The sequence below is a fragment of the Morone saxatilis genome, unplaced genomic scaffold (assembly GCF_004916995.1).
Source record: "Morone saxatilis isolate NCDOM2014 unplaced genomic scaffold, NCSU_SB_2.0 Contig16, whole genome shotgun sequence".
NCBI classification, from domain to species: Eukaryota; Metazoa; Chordata; class Actinopteri; family Moronidae; genus Morone; species Morone saxatilis.
In genome coordinates this window covers 21,789,606-21,810,260 of record NW_023339718.1, presented here as the reverse complement: position 1 = coordinate 21,810,260, position 20,655 = coordinate 21,789,606, and the positions used below count along the sequence as shown (strand labels likewise).

The window sequence follows — 20,655 nt, the reverse complement described above, 5'->3', positions numbered from 1 at the left end:
TGCAATTTTAACTGACATAAATATACAATTTCATTAGACAGCATTCTGCTTTACATGAGTTTTCTAATCAGGTCATCTGGGGTCGCAAACTACATCAGCTTGATTGCATAACTTGGATAAAATCAAGATTGAATAATTTTTGCATTATTTAGGCTAATTAATCCAAGGAAGCCAACCTGGACTGACTGCACCTCACGAGTCTGCATACAAAGTGAATACAGAACATGGTAGGTCACTGACATGAATAGACTGCTGCTGTCACTGTGCACATTATGTACACAACGTCAAACACTAGTGAATCAAATTGCTCAGGTCTGTAGGTTACACCTGAAGTACACAGGTGACGACCACCAGAGGGCGACAAAGCAATTTCCCCCATCCTCATTTAGATGAACAATAAAAGATTGACAGGATGAGTAAACCAATGCCTCGCTGCAGAATCTGCTGATTATCCAATACGGGTGTTGGAGGGAAGACACCGACTATAAACCCTTTCTGTTGGGTTATTTTAGCTTGGGTTTGACGTACTGTGCCCGGTTGGAGACATATCCCTCGACTGTATGTGAGTTCTCCTGCTCTAACAATATAACGAGCATGTGTCCTTGTGTCCTGAACATATGACACATATTGCTCAGTTTTCGAAAAGTAATTAGCTTGTATTTAATTTAATTTTTAGTGGTTGTCACCGTCCTCTGTGTAATTTCCTTCAACACGTGTTTCAGTGAGCTAGCTAACGTACTGTGTGTCGTAGCTGTGTTCAATGTTGTGCCGGGCTAACGACGCAACGGTGAAGCGTGATGTCTCCTGTTAGTGTTAGTTATATGGTAAAGGCATGCTGGCGCCATAATGTCTAGCTAATTAAGTTAGCTTTGAAGTCAGACAAATAAATAAAAACGTTTATTTCTGTATTTTTTTTTACCTGACATTAAGTCTAATGAAGTATAATTAGCTAGTTTATTCCCCATGCCGTCATGTCTCCTCTTTTACAGCCACTGTTAGTAAACTTCTATTAGAATGAAACATAGCTGGTCCTTTAGTCAAAGTTAAACATGTTGGTAAACTGGACACATAAAGTGGTTAAAGTGGTCTTTTTACGGTTGACTGAGTGAACGAAACAGTCTCTGAATTAACTGAATAGTCCTAAATACAGTGTCCGTTAGGTTAGCTTGAGTTGTGTATCTCTACTTCTAACCAGGGCGGTGTTAGTAGAGGCAGATGTGGTTTAATGCAGTTTGGGACTTTACTACCATCATTAAACACAACAACCTGTGCTTGGAGGAGGGGTGTGTCACGGGTCGACGTGGCCAGGCTCCTGTTTGCGTGAGCTGGCTCGACGAACCCCATGAATCCCAATCAGAGATAATGGATGTCACCATGGTGTTCATCATCTTCCTCTGTTAACCCAGGTTTGCTTCATCAGGCTGTGCGCGCGCTGCTGTTTGGCGCGTCATTTGTACACAAAGGACCAACTGAGTGCTGCCCGTCAGCCCACTGACAGTACACACACACACACACACACACATATATACACATATATATGCAGGAACAGCTCGTTATAAAGGAAAGCTATGGAGAATACAAGAAAAACCGTTATAGCAAAAAGCAACAAGAACACAAGGCAAGAGATGAATGCTGGCTGCTGCACTCTGTTTATTTCTAACAAGTTCACATAGAACAGTTGACTTTAATATTATCTGCAATAAATACTAACAGAAGAATACATGTTTAAATCATCACGCCTGCAGTGTAAAAAGCAGTGAGTCCGAGCATAGTCAAGTCACACAGTTAAAGTGTTAATATCACCTGACGTTAACAGGAAAAACAATGAATTTCTTTATTCAGTTGGTGATGTTCAGCGTCCCGTGGCAACGCAAACACAAAACAGTGGCGTACTGTTAGACTAGGAATCTGTATCGCTCAGAATATCTAAGAGTTGGTGAAAGGGTGGTGTCTTTCACAGCGGATTCTAATCCAGACTTCATAATATATCTTGAAACGTTTTTAGGTGAGAAATCTGAAAAGAAGGAACACAATCTTGATTTGTATTTGATCAGCATTGCCTAGTTTGATCCAAGTTTTGTGTGTCACTGAGAAGGACCGTCGTTTACTGAATGAACTCATTAGGAAACTGTTTACTGAGCTAATAAATGAAGTGACAAGTGCATGGTCTCGGTTTCTACTGTGGAGCTCCCCCTGCTGGCCTTTACATAGAATGCAGGTTTAAGATACTATCGCGTTGGCTTCACTTCACAGACCCAGAAGCTCTGTCCATTATACATGCTGTCAGTGGTACCATACAACTAATGAGACTTTGATCCCACGGGTTTCTTCCTGCAGTTAACCCATTGTTGTGTCAGCTGGGAATATCACAAGTTGACTGAATGGATCCAAAAACGCCTCCTGACCTCAGTGGTATGACGGGCGTTCCGTGGTTGGGACGCGGAAGAGTACTGCAGCCTCAGGAGCTGGCTGTAGGACGTAGTAGAGGGCTGCCGCTCTCTACAGAAGGGCCTGGTGTAGGACGAGCCAGAGGGTTTCCCACTCCTGGCGATACCCCACAGGGACGAGCTAGAGGGCTGCTGCTGCAGCCTGATGATGGAGGAGTTGGCCGGGCCAGAGCGCTTCTCTTCCCAGCCCCTGAACCAAAGGTAGGGGTGGCAAGAGGCGTAATCCTGCCTCGTCTGGAGCCACAGCACGGACATAAAGCTCCCTGTGAAACCATGACGCGAGACCCCCCAGAAGAGTCCTCTGCAACTAAAGAGGTTGGAAGCAGAAATGTGCCTTTGGTCATATATAACATTTGCATGTTTTTAATTTTAGAATTGTCATTGTCCTACTTTTTCTTTTCTTTTTTTTTTGCAGGTTGACGTGCCTGCCCAAACATCAGTACTGGTCTCAATGTTTAGAGGAATAGGCATCGAGCCCTCATTAACCTCATGGGGAAGAGGAGCACTACCAGTGGGTCTGTATTCCAAACCTAAACAGGACTGGGACCCGTTATTGGTTTATTGATGGTTATTGTGAGCAACTATACATTAACAGTGTCTAATTATGGCTTATAGATAGCTCTGCATATAAAAAAACTATATTATCATAAACATTATTTTTGAGAATAATCAACCCTTAGTACATCACTAATGTAGAATGTTCCTCAGATGGGGAAGAGTATTAGTAACGGTTCATAAGGCTTTGGCACCCTCTCATGGCACAAAGACACTGCTGCATTGTTTAGAAAAATAGCATATCATCAATGCATCAATTCCTGAAATTATATATGTTTTATTTGATTGAAAATACATACATAGTTATAAAATGTTGTCTATGTAATTAATAAACATTTATAGACGGGGAAAATAAATAATTAAAAGTGATTTTACTCAGTTAAAAGAAATATCGTGGTCCTTATCAACAAAGAATATCAAATCAAATGTTGTGTGTTGTGTGTGTGTGTGCTGGTAAAACAGTTCCTTCAGTATAAACAGCCCCAGTTGATTTGTTTGTGGCAGAGCCATTTTTTGTATAATTGAGGCTTTCTCTGACCTCTTGACCTCCCACCTGTGGATGCTTTGCTTTCTCATTTTCTCTCTCTATTTGGGTAGTTGATTAAATGAAAAAGAATCAATATCATTAAATTAGGTTTCTCTGTCAAAGGGCAGGCAGTGAGTGACCTCTGTTGACCCAAGGTCGGGAGGACATGAGTAAATGTAAATGGACAGATGTTGATCCATTCAGATCAGCTGAGAGGGCAGGTTCAATCCATGTTCCTGTGCTATGCTGTTGGTATGTTCCGTGCAGAAGAACCATACCAACTGAGTTGTTAAATTTAAACAGGAAGAGGAGCAGCTGGAGATATGGGAGATGTGAAGCCACAACGTGCCCCACACGTCATCAGCAGCCCAGAGCGCTTCGACCAACCTGAAGAGGTGATGGGCAGAGGCAGCAGGTAGGTGGCAGAGGAGTGACGAGATCCAGTGTATAGCTGAAAACACCTGAAAACACCTGGAAACACCTGTCAGCCCAATGCAGAGCAATACAGCCTCTCAAACTATAATACATTCTGCAAAAATGACACACAGTCTCTAAAACAAGTCTCAACAAAAAGTGAACATTGTAGCACTTATGAAGGATGGAATTATTGCAGGGCTCTGTTGTGTTTGAGTGCATTAGTTTGAGTTAAATGCCTAATAAACAGATCTGTGTGCAGGGATTTTAATTTTGCTACTATCTACATTACTGAATGCCTCACTTGCACTAAAAGTGTGCAGCGTGATCTGAAGCAACTTTTTTGTGTCTGTAACTGAAGTGGTGTAGTAGTCTGTGTAGCACTAAATGTCAGAGCAGCTTTCGACTCAAGTGCACAGATTTTAAGATTTTTTTTTTTTCATAATGGCTACCCACAGTAAATATTACTTGTAACTTCCGTTGAAGGGCATCATACGTGTCTACAGTGATCACTTCTAAGACGTGTAGCACATACAAATATTTATCAAAAACAATTGACTTGTTTTTCATAGTAAGAACATTGTTTCAGAACTACCATTGATACAGACTTACTCCAACCATTATTAGTATTATGTCTAAACTGATATGCAACCCTGGTCTGTTACAGTTTCCATGGCCAAGGTTTGTCCCAGCAGACGATGGTGGGGCTTGGAAGAGCAGCGATGCCTCAGCTTACAGTAGGAAGAGGACGACCTCTACTCTCTCCTTTTTCTGCAGGTCCTGTTGAGTCCTTTTCTGAGCAGCAAGCAGCCCTACACGCTCAGACTTCTCCCAGAGGTAGGGATACTTTGAAAAAAGATTCCAATGTTATAAAAATAAATATTCACCACAAAAATGCATTGACCCCTTTTTTTCCTGTTTGGTTGTTTGATTGTCTTATGCAGTTCATGATTTCTTACATAGAAGTACTTATATGTTAATGTAAGAGACTGAAAAAGTATTTTAAAATTCAATTAATGTGAAGACACCATGTCCCTGGTGCCCCCAACTCAAGAGGTGCTGGAGCATGCTGCTGTTGCCCCATCAGAGACAGAGCTGAAAATGGAGGCTGTCCAGTAAGTACACCTATATACTTTGCATTTAGCAGTTAGAGCTTTGGCACAGTAAGCTGACTTTTATTGATCATATGATTGGCTGTCAGCAGGCCGTTGACTGTGGTTTTCGTGGCATGTTCATGTGCAACATTTTAAATATGTAAGGTGACACAATACATTTGATCAGTCAGGTCTTATCAGTGCTGGTTCTTTGAGATCCACTTGTTGTGTCAGGCCCACTATTCACTTAAACTTAACAAATATAAAACTTGCCATAATATAACTGACAGTTTGTGTGTCTTGTACTCAAATGATCTTTTTGTGCATGTATCCTCTGCTCAGTGAGCCGCCTAATAAGGCTGGAACAAAAGGATCTCCTATAACTATTGGCTCAAACCACATCTCGATCTGTTGCAAGAATGAAGCAGTTTATCAGTACCATGTTACATTCATGTAAGTATCGTGTCATTGATGTGTTTCCCATATGCTGGTGGAAATGAAAATATGTGTTCAAGTTCAGACTGAAAGAATATGTTCTGATGTGGTTAGTTAAAGGGCAGTTTCTTTCACGTGTTTTTGTATCAGGGTGACTAATTGAGAAGTTTTGAATTTGGTCCAGTATTGAGCGAGGGCGGTGCAGCCTGCAGCCACGAAACGGGCTGTCACGCAATCCTTGAAAGCAGTTGTGTCTCGTGACCCAACTGTAAAAGGAACCTACAGTGAAATGAGATGTCTTTTGAACGCTCCCTCGATCTGGTCTGTGTTAAGTCTCACTCAAGGAGAAGTCTGGTTCTGAACTCTCTGTGGGCATAGGGCCACAGCACCTACAGGACCACCACCAGTTCACCGTCCTCTGCCTGCTGGTCCTCTCACTCTTTCTCCTTCATCTGCATTCACCTACTCATGCTCATATAAATCCACATTGTTGAAATCAGCTAAATTGTGTATATATTAGCCATGACATTAAAAATCGTGTACATAACACTGAGCTACGTTTTCTGTACTCTCACCTCAAGTCACCTCACTTCTCCAGAGATTTCAGAATTACACTTCTCATTGAGCGTGTTTAGACATGCAGCAGATCAAGCGAAAGGGAAAGAAAATATTTAATTTCTCTGTATGGTCATGTAGTCAGACACTTCTAATAACAGCCCGAGCTTGCCAGGTCTATCTATCTCTATATCTATCTCTATCTCTATCTCTCTCTCAAAATACCATAATGAAAGTTAATTTATTTTTTAATGATGAACCAAAAATGGATGTGAACAACCAAAGCTAGAATTACACTGAAGCACTGTTAATGAAATCCCAGAGGAGACACACTTAGTGCTACAAGGCTGTTCCAAAGCTTTGTTGAATGGATATTGTTAGTTGACTCTGGTAATTGGGACTGAAAGTACTGTGTGTGTTCTTATAAGTTGTGTATTTTCAACATTATCTTTCAGTCCAAATGTTGAATCGATGGCAATGCGTTTTGGCATGATGAAAGATCACCGCTCGACCACAGGGGAAGTAGTAGCTTTTGATGGCTCCATACTCTACCTGCCTGTTAAGCTGAATGACGTAGGTATCACAGATGCTAACTTGGAAAGCAACTATACGGATTGTATTGCAGTTAACTTTTAATTATTGTTGATTCGAATTGTTGTGTATGTAGACGACGGAGTTCCTACGAAGGTCTAAAACTACTGATACAAGGTTTGGCAGTTTAAATGTATTGAGTTTTCTTAGTGCAGAACCATACAGTGCAACGTCTGTATGCAAGTCACAGTGCTATACTCAATACCTTTTCCTTTTTTCCTCTTCTTTTGCATTATATTTTTATAACATGCAGGTGGTTTTTCTCAAGAGTTTGAGACGGACCGATAACGAGGAAATACAGATCAAAATCCAGATGACGAAGATTTTGCCACCCAACTCGGATCTATGCATCCCGTTTTACAATGTGGTGCTCAGGAGGTATAAGGCTCCTACATTGATGGGTCAGAGTTTGACCAGTATAGTTTTAGATTGCAATTAAGTTATGAGATTGAAGCACTTTCAGTATTCAGTAGGTAGGCTTTAATAAAAACTCCCAGAGAAGATAATGGCAATAATCATCTAAGAATTTAAACACAGTTAAAGTTAATACAATTGGTAGTTAGTCATACAGTATTTGTCAATTGTCTCTCTTTAGTGGCATGTAGCCACTAAAGAGCTGTAAAATGATTTCTAATCTGTTTGACTCAAAGTAAGGCTGCTTTAGAAAATTGAGTCTTTTTACTTGTATTAAACCCCTTTAATGAAATAACCTAAGCAGAGATAATTACTGTAGGAATTATGCTACTGTCATATGTTACTATTAGACCGTTGAATTAACTGGACTTGACGCAGTGTTCGTGTTTCTCAAGGGTAATGAAGATCATTGGACTGAAGCTGGTGGGTCGAAATCATTACGATCCAGAAAGCGCGGTCATTCTTGGAAAACACCGGTAGGTATTGAGTTGTAACATCAGATGGCAGACACCAGCTAATATCATGGCAACTCCATTCATTATCCTGTTTGTCTTTTTTTGTAGGCTGCAAGTGTGGCCAGGCTATTCAACCGGTATCAAACGTACAGATGGAGGCCTGTACCTGTGCGTGGATGTGTCTCACAAAGTCTTGAGGAATGACTCTGTGCTGGATGTCATGTGAGTTCATGCAGCAAATCAACAGTAGCATACAAATAGTAACAAATTCACAGATCCATTTATAATCATAAGTCAAGCATTTAGTTTTGTAAACTTGTATTTTCAACCAAAACTGTTATTATATTATATTATATTATATTATATTATATTAAATAATCTCTTTTTAGTTGTTGTTTACTTTTCCTGATTTAGTAATAGGGCCCAGTTGTGCTCCAAAAAGTCTTCCCAGCTTTCTGTTGATAATTTGAAAGCACACAATTCAAACTCACTAAACATCAACCATGAGCTGGGCGGAAATCTGCCGATATTGGGGGGGGGGGGGGTTCTATCTGGATGCTATAATAAAATCCAGTGCGTCTTATTCTATTTCTTCTGAATGTCTTCTATATGGGTACTCTGACATGCTCATACAAGTTTGAACAACACTGAATATGCCATGAGCAAGCCACACAGAGCTATATTGATGTCATATTCTGTGATATAGTCATAAATATTACAATACCAGTTTGTAAGATGTGATGGTCTTAGTGCATCCGTCCTTTGAGGCAGAACTGTGAAAACCCTGCTCAACCTGTAACCCTTCCCTCTGGGAATGTGGTTGGGTTAAGAGGTGAGTTGGAAGACAGCGAATTACCAAACAGTCTATCCGTTGTGACAATAGATTATTTATAAACCGAATAAATCTTGCCTCAGGTTTGTGCCATCTGTTAAAATAGAAAGTAGAGAACTGACCTTTAGCCACTGCTGTCTCCCAGGAACATGTTGTACCAACAGAGCAAAGAGAACTTCCAAGATGAATGCACCAAAGAACTCATTGGCAGCATCGTCATCACTCGCTACAACAACCGCACATACCGTATTGATGCCATTGAGTGGAACAAGTCCCCCAAAGACACCTTCACTTTGATGGATGGCACAAAAACCACCTTTGTGGAATACTACAGGTAAGACTGTTCCCGAATTCATCCAAACTGAGCACTAAAGTATTTGTGCATCAACATGACAGTTTATTATAATCAGAGCAGCAATGAAAGTCTTAATATTTTCTTTTTTCATATAATGACTTTGCATTGCGTTTCTTGGTCTTCCACATTTTAACAGCAAGAACTATGGGATTACAATCAAAGAGATGGACCAGCCTCTGCTCATGCATCGGCCGAAGGAGAGGTCCAAGCCAGGAGGGAAGGTAAAACCTGTCTTCAGCATCAGTTATTTTAATAAATGCTTAAGACACACAGTCAGCTAGATTTCTTCGAATGATAAAGTAAAGCTCCTCAAACAAGAACGCTCAGTTCACATGAACTGAATTCTTGCATCAGCATGCCACCCTGTGGCTACAATAAGTCTTGCAACCAAGACATGTCAGGACGTTAGTTTTCTTTAATTGCTGAGACACGTTTAATGACACTGGGATTCACTTGATCTTCATTGTCACCCCCTTAGCACAGCAGAAGCCTTCTGTAGCAATGTGTTAACACTTTAGTTCACACAAGGAAAACCTCATTCACAGCTAATGTACCTGTGTGAAACTCATTTGCACAGCTCTTTAATTAGCAATCAGTCCTCCATCTATTAAAGATGTGTGTTGCTCTTAGCAAGCATGGTTCCTAGAGGCCAAAGACACGTAAGGAGAGTAAGAGACCATGGCAGAGGGCAATAGAAAAATCTGATACAGTACAATAAAAAACTGTCTAGATGCTAAATGTAGGTCATGCACATCAGTTCAGACCTGCACACAAGAATAAAAGAATCAAGTAAACTTTATGAGAAAATTTCAGAGTGTGTGTGTGTGTGTGTACTGTTTTAAAAATGTAACTTTTAAAAGGACAAATGTGTTGAAGCAAATAAGAAAAACTGTAAATGCACTAAAACTCTCAAATAATTGCTTTACGTGCTTTAACACCTGAATCAGTAATACTGGTTCCATATACTGTACAAATGAGTACTGTACGTTGTTCATTAGTCCATCAGAAGCATAATGATACAAAGAGGAAATAATAATAATTGATAATGATATAGTTATATAATGTTGATTTATTGCAGCAAATCATCACTGGAGAGATCCTTTTAGTGCCAGAGCTTTCCTTCATGACGGGAATCCCTGACAAAATGAGGAAGGACTTCAGAGCTATGAAGGTACATCTGTCAGCACAATGTTCTTCCTCTCAGAGGCTGGTCTTATATCTTTAAACTTCTACATTACGCAGCAGTACAGATTATGTCACTATATATAAAATAAAATAAAAAATGCTACGGTGGCAGTGCGTGAGCCCCATGTACTAAGGCTGAGTCCTTAGGGATTGATTCCAGGCTAGGGCCCTTTGCTGCATATTGTCCCCCCCCCTCTCTCCCCCCCTGTCCTGTCACACTTGAGCTGTCCTACCCAATAAAGGTGTAAAAGGCCAAATAAAAAAAATCAGATCTTTAGGACTGGATGTGCCCTGAACAATTACGTCTTATCAAAATGACTAAGAGTCTAAGTCTAAGCCCCAAGGGCTGCCAGGTTTAATTATAGCCTTCTTCTCATAACAAGTTTAAAGAGGTGAACATTTTACTCTGACTGTTGATGTTAACATCTAGCCAAGTAATACCAGAGTGTAAGTCAGTATAATGTGTAATTGTAAGGTAATTAACACCAGTCAGAATGGTCCAGTTAAACATTTCATATTGTTTTAAGCTTCTCACTATAAAAGGTCAACCATGTCTTCCCCAAACCCTAATAAACAGGAAATGCAAAGTCTAAATGGTGCTTAGATGGTGATTAGAAACTGTGGAACTATATTATGTGTTATCTCAGGGGATACAGGTCTGAAAGTGTTTGAATACAAATTGGTAATAAAAGAACTTGTAGAAACGGACTCAGTGAGATGTCTTTTCCATATATTGTAGGACCTGACCATGCACATCAATGTGAGCGGAGAGCAGCACACCCACTCAATAAAACAGCTTCTGAAGAACATCAGCGCCAACCCTGAGAGTCTGAAGGAGCTCAGCCGATGGGGACTGGAGATGGACTCTGAAATCTTGGTGGTGAGGCTCTGCTGTTATTTTGAGATTCAGCTTTGAATACTTCATACTGAGAGTACATGTCATGAAGGAGAAACACTTTTGAAGTCCATATATTGCAAAAAATGCAGTTCATAGTTTTCTCACTTGGCAAGTGATGCAAAGTGTCTGTGGGCTTTTTTTGAATATAATGACTTCAGTGTTTGCCTAATATCACAGTCCTTTTCAGTCCAACAATACTTTCGACTAATTTAATTCATTTTTTATGTCCGTCTACAAAACACATAAAAATGTAAAACCAGAGAAACAGTCCTTCATCTTTGAAGTCACTGCAAATCATGTTTCTTTAGAAGCACTGGTTATCATCCTGGTCGGAGCCAGTTCTAGTCATTAAACAGGACTGACTCAAAGGAAGGGTGGTCCTGAGGAACATTATTTAAAGTATGTCTTAAATGCTGCTTGACCGGCCGATAGCAGTAAAGCAGACATTAGACTCCAGTGTTTGTCTTCTTTTGTTTTGCTCCTGGTTTTTACAGTGTATGTTTCCCTTGTCCATTTTTGTCTCCTTACCACACTTCCATTTATTTTGACAGTCTATTGTGTATTGTATTCATGTCTTGTAGATTAAAGGCAGAACTCTGCCTGTAGAAACCATCTGTCTGCAGTCTTCCTCCTTTGCAACCAGTGCCGATGTATCTTGGTCCAGAGAGATCGTCAGGGATGCTTCTATTAGCTGTGTGAGTGTTGGAGAAATTTCTGGTGCTCCCTCCTCATTTACCATTAACATAATACAGCGGTTACATTTACAAAGTTGAGGAAGCACTCTCCTGATTTCTTTCACGGTAGATGTACTAGTAATCTTTGTATGTATCTGTGATGGTGGCCACAGTTGCTATCTGCCCTCCTCAAGCATCAGCGTATAACTACAGATGTTATTTTGCCTCAGCTTCAGGAATGGCTGCTGTATTCATTTCTTCACCAACTGACCCATCTTACTCTTAGATCCCACTGAATATCTGGGCCATCTTCTACCCTCGGCGCTGCGCAGAGCAGGCTGAGGAGCTGGTTTCCACCTTTAAAAAGGTGGCCGGGCCTATTGGGGTGCGACTGGAGCGACCCATACGCGTGGAGCTGAGGGATGATCGCACTGAGACTTACGTCAAAAGCATCCACTCTCAGCTCACCAGCGAGGTAACGACATTTAGATCAGCTTAACGAGTAGTTTATTAAAAAGAAGTAATGCTGACAGTGTTCAGCCGAGTCTGTGGAAACACTCAAAACATGTCATTTTACTTCAAAGTAAAAACGAATGCTATAGCAGTGTTTATCACTGCAGATATGCGACCATGCTCAGTCATAGAAAATACAGGATTTCATTTTTATTTGCATTTTAATCCATCTGTTGTGCTGCTCCGTATAAAAGAGCACAAGCTGTTGTAGTTCAGGGGTAATCAACAGGTCAGAGTCTTGCAGTGGAGTATTACTGACATTTGTGTTGTCTTTTAAATACATAAAAGATTAGATATGTGTTATATTAATGTCCTCGCTGCATTCACAAACAAATCCATGCTCTTGCTGTGACGGAATAGCAGTTGAATAGTTGCTGGCATCTAAAAACTTTTTTTTTTGCAGAAACAAGACTGCAAAATGACAGTGGTTGTTCTGGTTGCCCTGGGCAACCAAAGCAGCATTTACTGTCAAGCCCTGAATGATTTTGCATGTTAACTGCAAACTGCGTTGACATGGCTGCTAACAGGTTTTCCAGGCAGCACGCTGGAAAACCATGGACAATATGACTGAATTCAGCATATCCTTTTTATCCATATTTCTCTGAAAGATCATCTCTTTAAAATATCTAGAAAGATACTTAAGCAGCAGCACAAGTTTGACCATGTTGAAATGTTTACTGTCCATCCTGAGTAAGTTTTCATTATGTGTTTACAGCCCAATATGCAGCTCGTAGTGTGCATCATGGTCGGCAACAGAGACGATCTCTACAGTGCCATTAAGAAGCTCTGCTGTGTCAAAAGTCCCATCCCATCCCAGGTTTGTAATGTTTGTCGAGTGTTTGTGCATGGCTTTTCTTGAAATGATTTTGAATGATATATATAGTCTTTTTTTTCTTATTTGTTGTCAGGCCATCAATGTGCGGACAATTTCCCAGCAGCAGAAGCTGAAGAGTGTTGCCCAAAAGATACTCCTGCAGATGAACAGCAAGTTAGGAGGAGAACTTTGGACTGTCAGTGTCCCTCTGGTGAGTGTCATGCCTTATCTACTGGGACGAGACAGTTGGATGAGGTGGGGAATATCATCTTAATTGTGATTTTTCTGTCCAATAATGTGGTAGGTACATTATGGTTCATGAACCAAGTATTTACCAGTACCTTGTGATAACGATGCATCATTTAAAGGAGTATTATTGGAACAGCATTACAAAACTGTTGATGTGAATAATATGAAGTCAAAACATCACTGCAGTCAGTGGAGAAATAATGAATCTATCTCACTTGAATAGAAACACTTGATGGTGGTGGGAGTTGATGTCCACCATGACACCAGCAAGGCACATCAGTCAGTCATGGGCTTTGTCGCAAGTGTGAACAGGTAAAGTTATTTTTCCACACACTTTTGGTTGTTTGGATTTAATATTTTCTCAGTAGCTATTTGTTTGTGTTTTGGAGAGCCACCATGTATTTCACCTTTTCTCGCGCAGCACCTGTGGTACTTCAGTCCTAATGGAAATGCATTTGCTTTTTCCTTTTTCCAGCTCACTGACCCGCTGGTACTCCAGAGTTACTTTCCAGACACCCACTGAGGAGCTGATCAATGGCTTCAGAGTTTGCTTTCTGGCTGCACTGCAGAAGTACTACGAGGTAACATACAATACATAAAATGCCGCCACCCCCGCCCCCCCTCCCTGAAACACAACTAATCCTTTCAGGCAAGACTGACCGATGACTGGGACAGACATTCCCTCCCTTGTTTTGTCTGTTCCTCTCAGCTGGATCAGCATCTCCATAAAATAAGCCATAATTAAATAAACCACTGGCCCTCTGTGTATGTATTTGTTTGTGCAGGTGAACCACAATTTGCCAGAGAAGATTGTGGTGTATCGGGATGGTGTGTCAGACGGTCAGCTGATGATGGTGGAGCAGTACGAGATCCCACAGTTGATCAAATGCTTTGAGACTTTCCCCAGCTATGAGCCCAAGCTGGTCTTCATTGTAGTCCAGAAGCGCATAAGCACCACCCTCTACTGCTGTAATGCAAACAACTTTGGCACACCTCCACCTGGAACTGTTCTGGATCACACCCTCACCCAGAGAGACTGGTCAGTCGGCTGCATTTCTTGAAGCAGTGGTGAATCCAGCCTTAGGCCACAGACGTCCTGTTTTCTGCTTTAATTAGCTTTTACACAAGCAGTGCCGTTGGAAAGAGGAAAAAGGTGCTGTGAGATGTTTCCAGTTTGTGGTACAATTAATGTGCAGTCTGAGTATAATATAGGAAGAGAATTTATGTGAGCATATCACAAAAATATCATTCTTAAATAAAGGAAGTAGATTGTTCCAGTGCTGTATGAGCAGGCCAGAGGGATAATGGAAGAGGGCCACTGGTTTTTATCTTGTTTACCTGCGTACATCAAAAAGGCTGCAGCACCATCTCCTGGCAACAGTAGTAAATATGTGCACGTTGATGAGGAGACCAGCAGAGACTCAATGTAACTTCTGTTGGTTCTTAGGGTCTAATGCTAAAGGGTTTTGTAATATATATTTTTTTTTTATTCAGGGTGGACTTCTATCTGATGGCACATCACATCCGCCAGGGCTGTGGACTTCCTACTCACTACATCTCTTTGTACAACACAGCAAACCTCACACCAGACCATTTGCAAAGGTATTAATAACCACTAAGCATCGTTCTGACTACTGGTGCACATTTAAAACATGTCATTAATTCTATGCTATCAGTAAATGGTGAATTTTTTTAACCAGCTAATAAATGTTTCTTCAGCAGAACAGTACTTTTTGAAAGTTTTTATTGAAGTTCATTGAAGTGGTGAAAAACAACACATAAAAAGACCATATTTATTTATATATTTATATTTTATATGGACCTCGCTGCATCCACCTGCATTCAGGATAATGATATGAATATATATATATATATATATATATGAATGATAAAAGACTTTAACGTTGATGTTTGTTTAGTCACATTTAACATTGTTGCTCTGGTCCCACAACAGGCTGACTTTCAAGATGTGCCATTTGTACTGGAACTGGCCAGGTACCATTCGTGTTCCAGCACCGTGCAAGTATGCCCACAAACTGGCTTACCTGTCTGGCCAGTACCTGCACTCAGAGCCGGCCATCCAGCTGTCGGACAAGCTCTTTTTCCTTTGAGCTGCACCAGTTACTGCCACAAGCAAACTGCTCCGGTCACAGCACAAGCAGCTGTGATGAAAGACGATGCTGAATGACAAGCAACTCATTTGAATGAATGAGTGATTGATTATTGACATGTGGCACTTTAACGTATTCTGTAGATTTCACCCAGGACTCCCACATAGATCACTACTAGTGATGTTTCTGAGAAGGCTGCCTCGCCTCTCACACCTTCATAAGGGCTGATGCTTTTTGTGAATGTAACACTGTATTGCATTACTGCAGTAATTACAATGTGTGGCATATTAGTATAGGCACATTTTAGTTTCAAGTCTAGTGGAAAAAAGTAACAGTTAAGTTTAAGATGAGTACTGACCCAACGTTTACAAAGTTTTGACTGTCTGATTTTCAGTGTTTTGGGGGTGCTGTTCCTGTGGCATAATTATTACAGTTCTGTTAATGTTCACACCCTTTCACTGTGACAAATTTTTATTTACAATTTTGTACTTTATAAATCAGTTTATGAAACATGAGTCTTTTTTTTTTCTTCCTCAAACACATTATGGAGTGATTATGATGGTTCAGGTGAGTTGAGGACATAGCATTTGCAGGACACATGGACCAGAATCTTGACATTTATTTTTAGAAAAAATATATACTATACCTTTCTGCTCTGGTTAGATATGTTTTATTTGTCAGTTAAAGAAGCAAAGGTGGACCATAATGAAAGCGATGAAGACATTATATGGCAGAGGAGATTGCCTTACACCAACATCACTTGTGCCCAGCTATGTACCTGGAAAAAGCCTGTGGCTGAACGGAGTTTCAGTAATGTTAAAGGCACTCTGTTCCCTGCGATCATCTTCAATCATTAGGTTTTCTTTTAAAGCATTTTAATTGAATTTAGCCTTCTTTTATTGCATTATTTATATTTGTGCTTTTCTGACATTATATATATTAATTTAATTGGACACCATAACCTTACACCCATGTGTGACTGAACATCTCATTTCAAAACCATGGAGATTAAAACCCTCCACTCTTGTAGGAAAATGTTACGGTTCAAAGGTGGACCAAATTGCAGACAGGACCTGAGAAAGTGTAAGTAAACAAAAGGTGACTAATACTAGTAGAAGGGGGTTACCTAAGCTGGCAAGGCAACACACACTAACTAAAAACAGGAGTCCAACAAAGTTCATGGTTTTTAATGGCCTTTAAAGAACATCAGTGCAAAATGATTAGCTTATGAAATCAAACCACCCTACCTAAATTGGATACATTAAATTTATACTGTAATTTCCTGGTGCAAAATTTCAACATGATACATGAACAGCACTGTCAAAATTTATTGTAGGCCAAACCTAGTTGGAGAAAATATTTGTGTAAAATAAATGTACCTGTATTTGCCTTTATGATGTACTGTGAGAGTCCACTTTGGCATTTTGTATTTTCATTAGATTATAGATTACAAATGTGTGGAGCTGAAATAATACAAAACAAAAAGCAAAACATGAAAAAGGAGAAGTAGTGACTAAATCATAGGTGTAAAAAGTCATTAGGCAGTAAAATCTCAAAAGTCAACGTCATTTGTAAGTTAAAGTCATTGAGGAATGTTCTGTGGAATGAGGTAAGATCACATCATGTTTTGATTCACGGTGCTACTATAAGCAGTCTATCAATTATTACCCCCTTTGGAGACAGCCCTTATCCAGAGTCCAGTCCAATTGGCAAAGAACATTTTTTTTAAATCAGAGATGGCTTTTTCCTAGTTGATTCATTCATTAACTCTAGAATGTCCCTCTGTTGACTTCACCGCTAATGTGGAAATGTCTTTGGTAATGATCTGGCAGTAAAACTTGCAGAGAGAGCAAAAAACACTGACAATGCGAGTAGTAAAATAAATCTGAAACATTTAAATTTGTTTCTCTAAGAGGTGGACTCAAAGGATGAAGCATTGGGATTTTTCTCCATGTTTCTGCTTCTTTTCTTCCATTTCTTCTCTCAGTTTTTTTATTTCCTCTTCCAATTTCAGCCGACTATGTTCCCCTTGTTGTTTAGCACTGTGTTCCAATTGAGATATTTTCGCCTCTAGTTTTCTGATCTTTTCTACAAGTTGTCTTGTGTTGACACTCTGTGACTCCATCTGTTCCTTTTCCATAACTTCCCTTTCCAACAGCTCAGTGTTGTAGCAGCTGCCGCCATTTTCCTTCACCATGGCCTCGATCTTGTTCACCAGCTCTCTGACTTGTGTGCGGTCTGTGTCATCTTTGTTATTGAAGACCAAGAATCGGTTTCCACAGTCCTTGATGAGTTGTTTGACAAAGTCGTCACAATCTTCGATGTAACTATCAACTGACCGATCGTCCAGAGCATCACCTCTGGTGAATATGATGAAGATGAAGTCTCCTGACTTCTTTCCAAAAACCTTTTTGATCAGTTTCACAGAGTCTGTTTCTTCTTCTTTTATGTTTCCCATTTGCAGCACTACTATGAACGCATGAGGTCCAGGAGCCAACATGCTGATGCATTTGAGAAGCTCCTGTTGAATTTCTTCATCGGTCAGAGGTGTGTCCAACAAGCCAGGGGTGTTGACTACAACAACGGGTCGGCCATCAATCTCTCCTTTTGCTTCCTCACAAGACGTGTTTGCTGGCTTTGGGGCAATTCTGGGTTTAAAATGCTTTTTGCCCAAAATGGTGTTTGCTGTGGAATTCTTCCCGCTGCCAGTCTTCCCAATCAGCACCATCCTGAGACACTCTCTGCTCGGATTTTCGTCAATTCCAATCTCATTCCTCTGTTTAACTTCCTGCAGTTCAGCTTTAAGTCTTGAATTAGCATTTTCCTGCTCTACAAGTTTCTCCATCTGAGCCATTGTGAACAAGTCCTTTGTGAAGCATCTGGAATTAGCAACGCTCATCTTTTCCACATAATCCAACAGTTCTGGGATCTGCTGCTTGTCCTTGATGTTGAGAACAACATATCTTCCTCCACAGCTCTGGCAGAGCTCCTGGATGTCCTTGTTTTTCTTCAGAAATGTATCAACAGCTGGATCTGTAGGATCTGAGTCCACAGTGAACAGAATCATGGTGAAGTCATTGACTCGAGAGCTGAATGTGTTCTGGATGGTCTCTAACTCTCCCTTGTCTTCATCAGTGAGGGGACCCACAGGTAGGACCAGGATGAAGGCATGGACGCCCTTACAGATGGTCATACACTTAAATGATTCCTTCATCACTGTGTCCTGAGGTTTTCCATTCAAGACAGGCAGCTCCACCACAGAAACCTGACGTCCACACACCTCTCCCTGATTTTTAACACTTGAGTTGGAAGCTGATTGAAGCTCTGTCCGACCCAAAATGGCCTTGGCTGCTGAAGTCTCTCCTCCCACAGGGGTCAGACCAGAGTTCCAAAGCTGGTTTGATGATGTTCTCACTGAAAAGTGAGAGGTTCTTTGTTTTCATGCACAATGTTCTCAATCTTCTGCATTAACAATGTGTGGTTGTCTTCAACCATGCTGTAGTGTCTTCCTCCACAGTCTATAAGAAGCTGATTCACATGGAAACTTGTTTCATTCCCCTCATCTGAGGTGATGACCATTGAGTATTTTAAAGCATCTTGACCAAACAAACTCAGGATGAACTTCAGTGTTTGTCTGTTCTCCTCAGTGAAATCAGAAGGTTTCACTAACAGCAGAAGAACATTTGGTCCAGGAGGACACAGAGTCACACAGCTCTTCATCTCTCTTCTCACGGCCTCCTCAGACAGACTGAACATGTTTGGAGTTTTCACCACTGTTAATGGTTTTCCTTTCCACTCTCCACAGATGGCCATACAGTGGTTGATTTGGGTATGTTTGTGGAAAAATTGCTTTCCAAGGATGAAGTTGCCAAGCGTTATCTTTAGATCTTCACTTTTCCCCAACAGCACAATCCTGAAGGCAGATGCTGTAATACAGCAAAGAAAGATATATTTTGTGTTTTGCAAACCACTGAGATACTTCAGCAGGGGGCCAATTCAAGCTGAAGTTTGACATTAAAATGTCCTACAGATAAAATAATTACACTAATGTAGTTCAGAAACGTAGGTTTTAGTCATTTTTCTGTCAAATATTGTATTTTACTGGTCCATGTGATATTTTCCACTATTGCCTATTGCCACTATTTCCACTATCTTATGTCATGTTATGGACTGGATGGAACAATCTTTAAATACATCGGTTAATTTTTCTGTTTGCTGGTGATGGGTTGTTTGACAGGTTTCTTTTGAACACTATGAAATAAAAAACCGATTACAAATCCAAATTGACCTTATAGATCTTATACGTATATGATGATGACCATGTGTAATAAATTCACTCACAGCTGCTGAAAAGGTTTCTTGAAGCTTCCATGATAGGTTTCAGCCCTACAAAAAAAAAAAAACAATGAAATTGGTGTCAGTTTAATGTTCTAACATTGATTGAGGCTTTTTATTATATTATTATATTTATTATTATATTTATCAAACATTTACCACTTACCAGGAGGTCTGACCTCCAAGTCAGCAGTGGACGGGTTCCTGTTTTGTCAGACTTTGATGATCAGCAGATGAATCACAGCTCATGCTTTCTTTTACATCTCAAATGGATTCACAACTAGAAAGGAAGTCAGTTTCTTCAAGTTAGACTCAGATAAAATCTGTCTGCCATTAAGAACTTCAAAATTCCCCACCAATGTTTCAAATCTTAAGATGATTTGGGCCAGTTTTCCAGATCAATAATCCTACTTCTAGGCTTTCCTTTTACTCAAATTGGCTGTCTTACATGTGCATTAGGGTCCTTTAGTTTAGTCTAGTTAATAGACAGGATCAAATGTTTGAGATTATTTTTATACAAGACTCACTTATATATATTTATGTACATTAAAAGAGTTGATGCGTGTGTTATTCTTCCTGTCCATACTGGCCTTGATAAAACACACAAATACACTAAGCTGAGAGACATTGATTTGAGCTCATGGCAACAACTAATGGTGATATATTAATAGGCTACTTGGACACATAGGGGCTAATTATTGATGTTATTTAATATTAAAATTAAAGTAGTTCATGGCATACATTTATTACACTGAATAGAAACTAACTGTTAATAAGAGTGGTGAGATCCATTATTGCCATGAATGCACTCTTACTGAGCAATTGTACTTTTCTTTTACAGTATATTAATCTGTGCACATTGGTTGCAAACAGGGTTTAGCAATATGTGTTAATGTAATTCTACATTGATATTTTGACCAACAGGGGACCAGAACTTTATTCAATACTGCTGTAGTGCTGGCTAATGTCTATGCTCCTTATTATGATGATGAGAGTTTTTTTGTTAGATTTCTGTCATCCATCCCGAGCCTTGACTCTCACCATCTGATAACTGGAGGTGACTTCAACACCCAAACCCAAAACCCAATGTTGGATAGACCAAGAGACAAATAACTACATCCAGGTCGGCAAAGGCGATAAACAATTTTCTTAAAGATTATGCAGTGGCAGACGTATGGCGTTCTCTTAACTCAACTACTAGAG

At 40.2% G+C, this 20,655-nt stretch overlaps 2 protein-coding genes across 2 annotated transcripts in view; one reads left to right on the top strand and one right to left on the bottom strand.

Moving 5' to 3' along the window:
* Positions 1-420: 420 nt before the first annotated feature.
* piwil2 (piwi-like RNA-mediated gene silencing 2) lies at positions 421-16,450 on the top strand. Its single transcript, XM_035659226.1, has 24 exons — positions 421-562; positions 2,338-2,762; positions 2,863-2,962; positions 3,832-3,943; positions 4,610-4,779; positions 4,967-5,057; positions 5,379-5,489; positions 6,482-6,599; positions 6,871-6,995; positions 7,427-7,507; positions 7,595-7,708; positions 8,464-8,652; positions 8,810-8,894; positions 9,752-9,844; positions 10,598-10,738; positions 11,338-11,451; positions 11,717-11,905; positions 12,659-12,760; positions 12,852-12,968; positions 13,230-13,318; positions 13,482-13,587; positions 13,792-14,045; positions 14,501-14,608; positions 14,961-16,450. The coding sequence occupies exons 2-24, from the start codon at positions 2,382-2,384 to the stop codon at positions 15,115-15,117; spliced, it is 3,147 nt and encodes a 1,048-aa protein (XP_035515119.1). The 5' UTR covers positions 421-562; positions 2,338-2,381; the 3' UTR covers positions 15,118-16,450.
* Positions 16,451-16,545: 95 nt separating this feature from the next.
* The window catches only part of LOC118325590 (GTPase IMAP family member 8-like), a 7,639-nt gene continuing 3,529 nt past the window's right edge, over positions 16,546-20,655 (bottom strand). Inside the window, exons 3-4 of the mRNA XM_035658309.1 lie at positions 18,729-18,865; positions 16,546-18,531 (exon numbers count right to left, since the gene is read on the bottom strand). Coding sequence (XP_035514202.1) covers positions 17,039-18,531; positions 18,729-18,865 — 1,630 coding nt within the window. The 3' untranslated portion in view covers positions 16,546-17,038. The remainder of the gene's footprint in view (positions 18,532-18,728; positions 18,866-20,655) is intronic.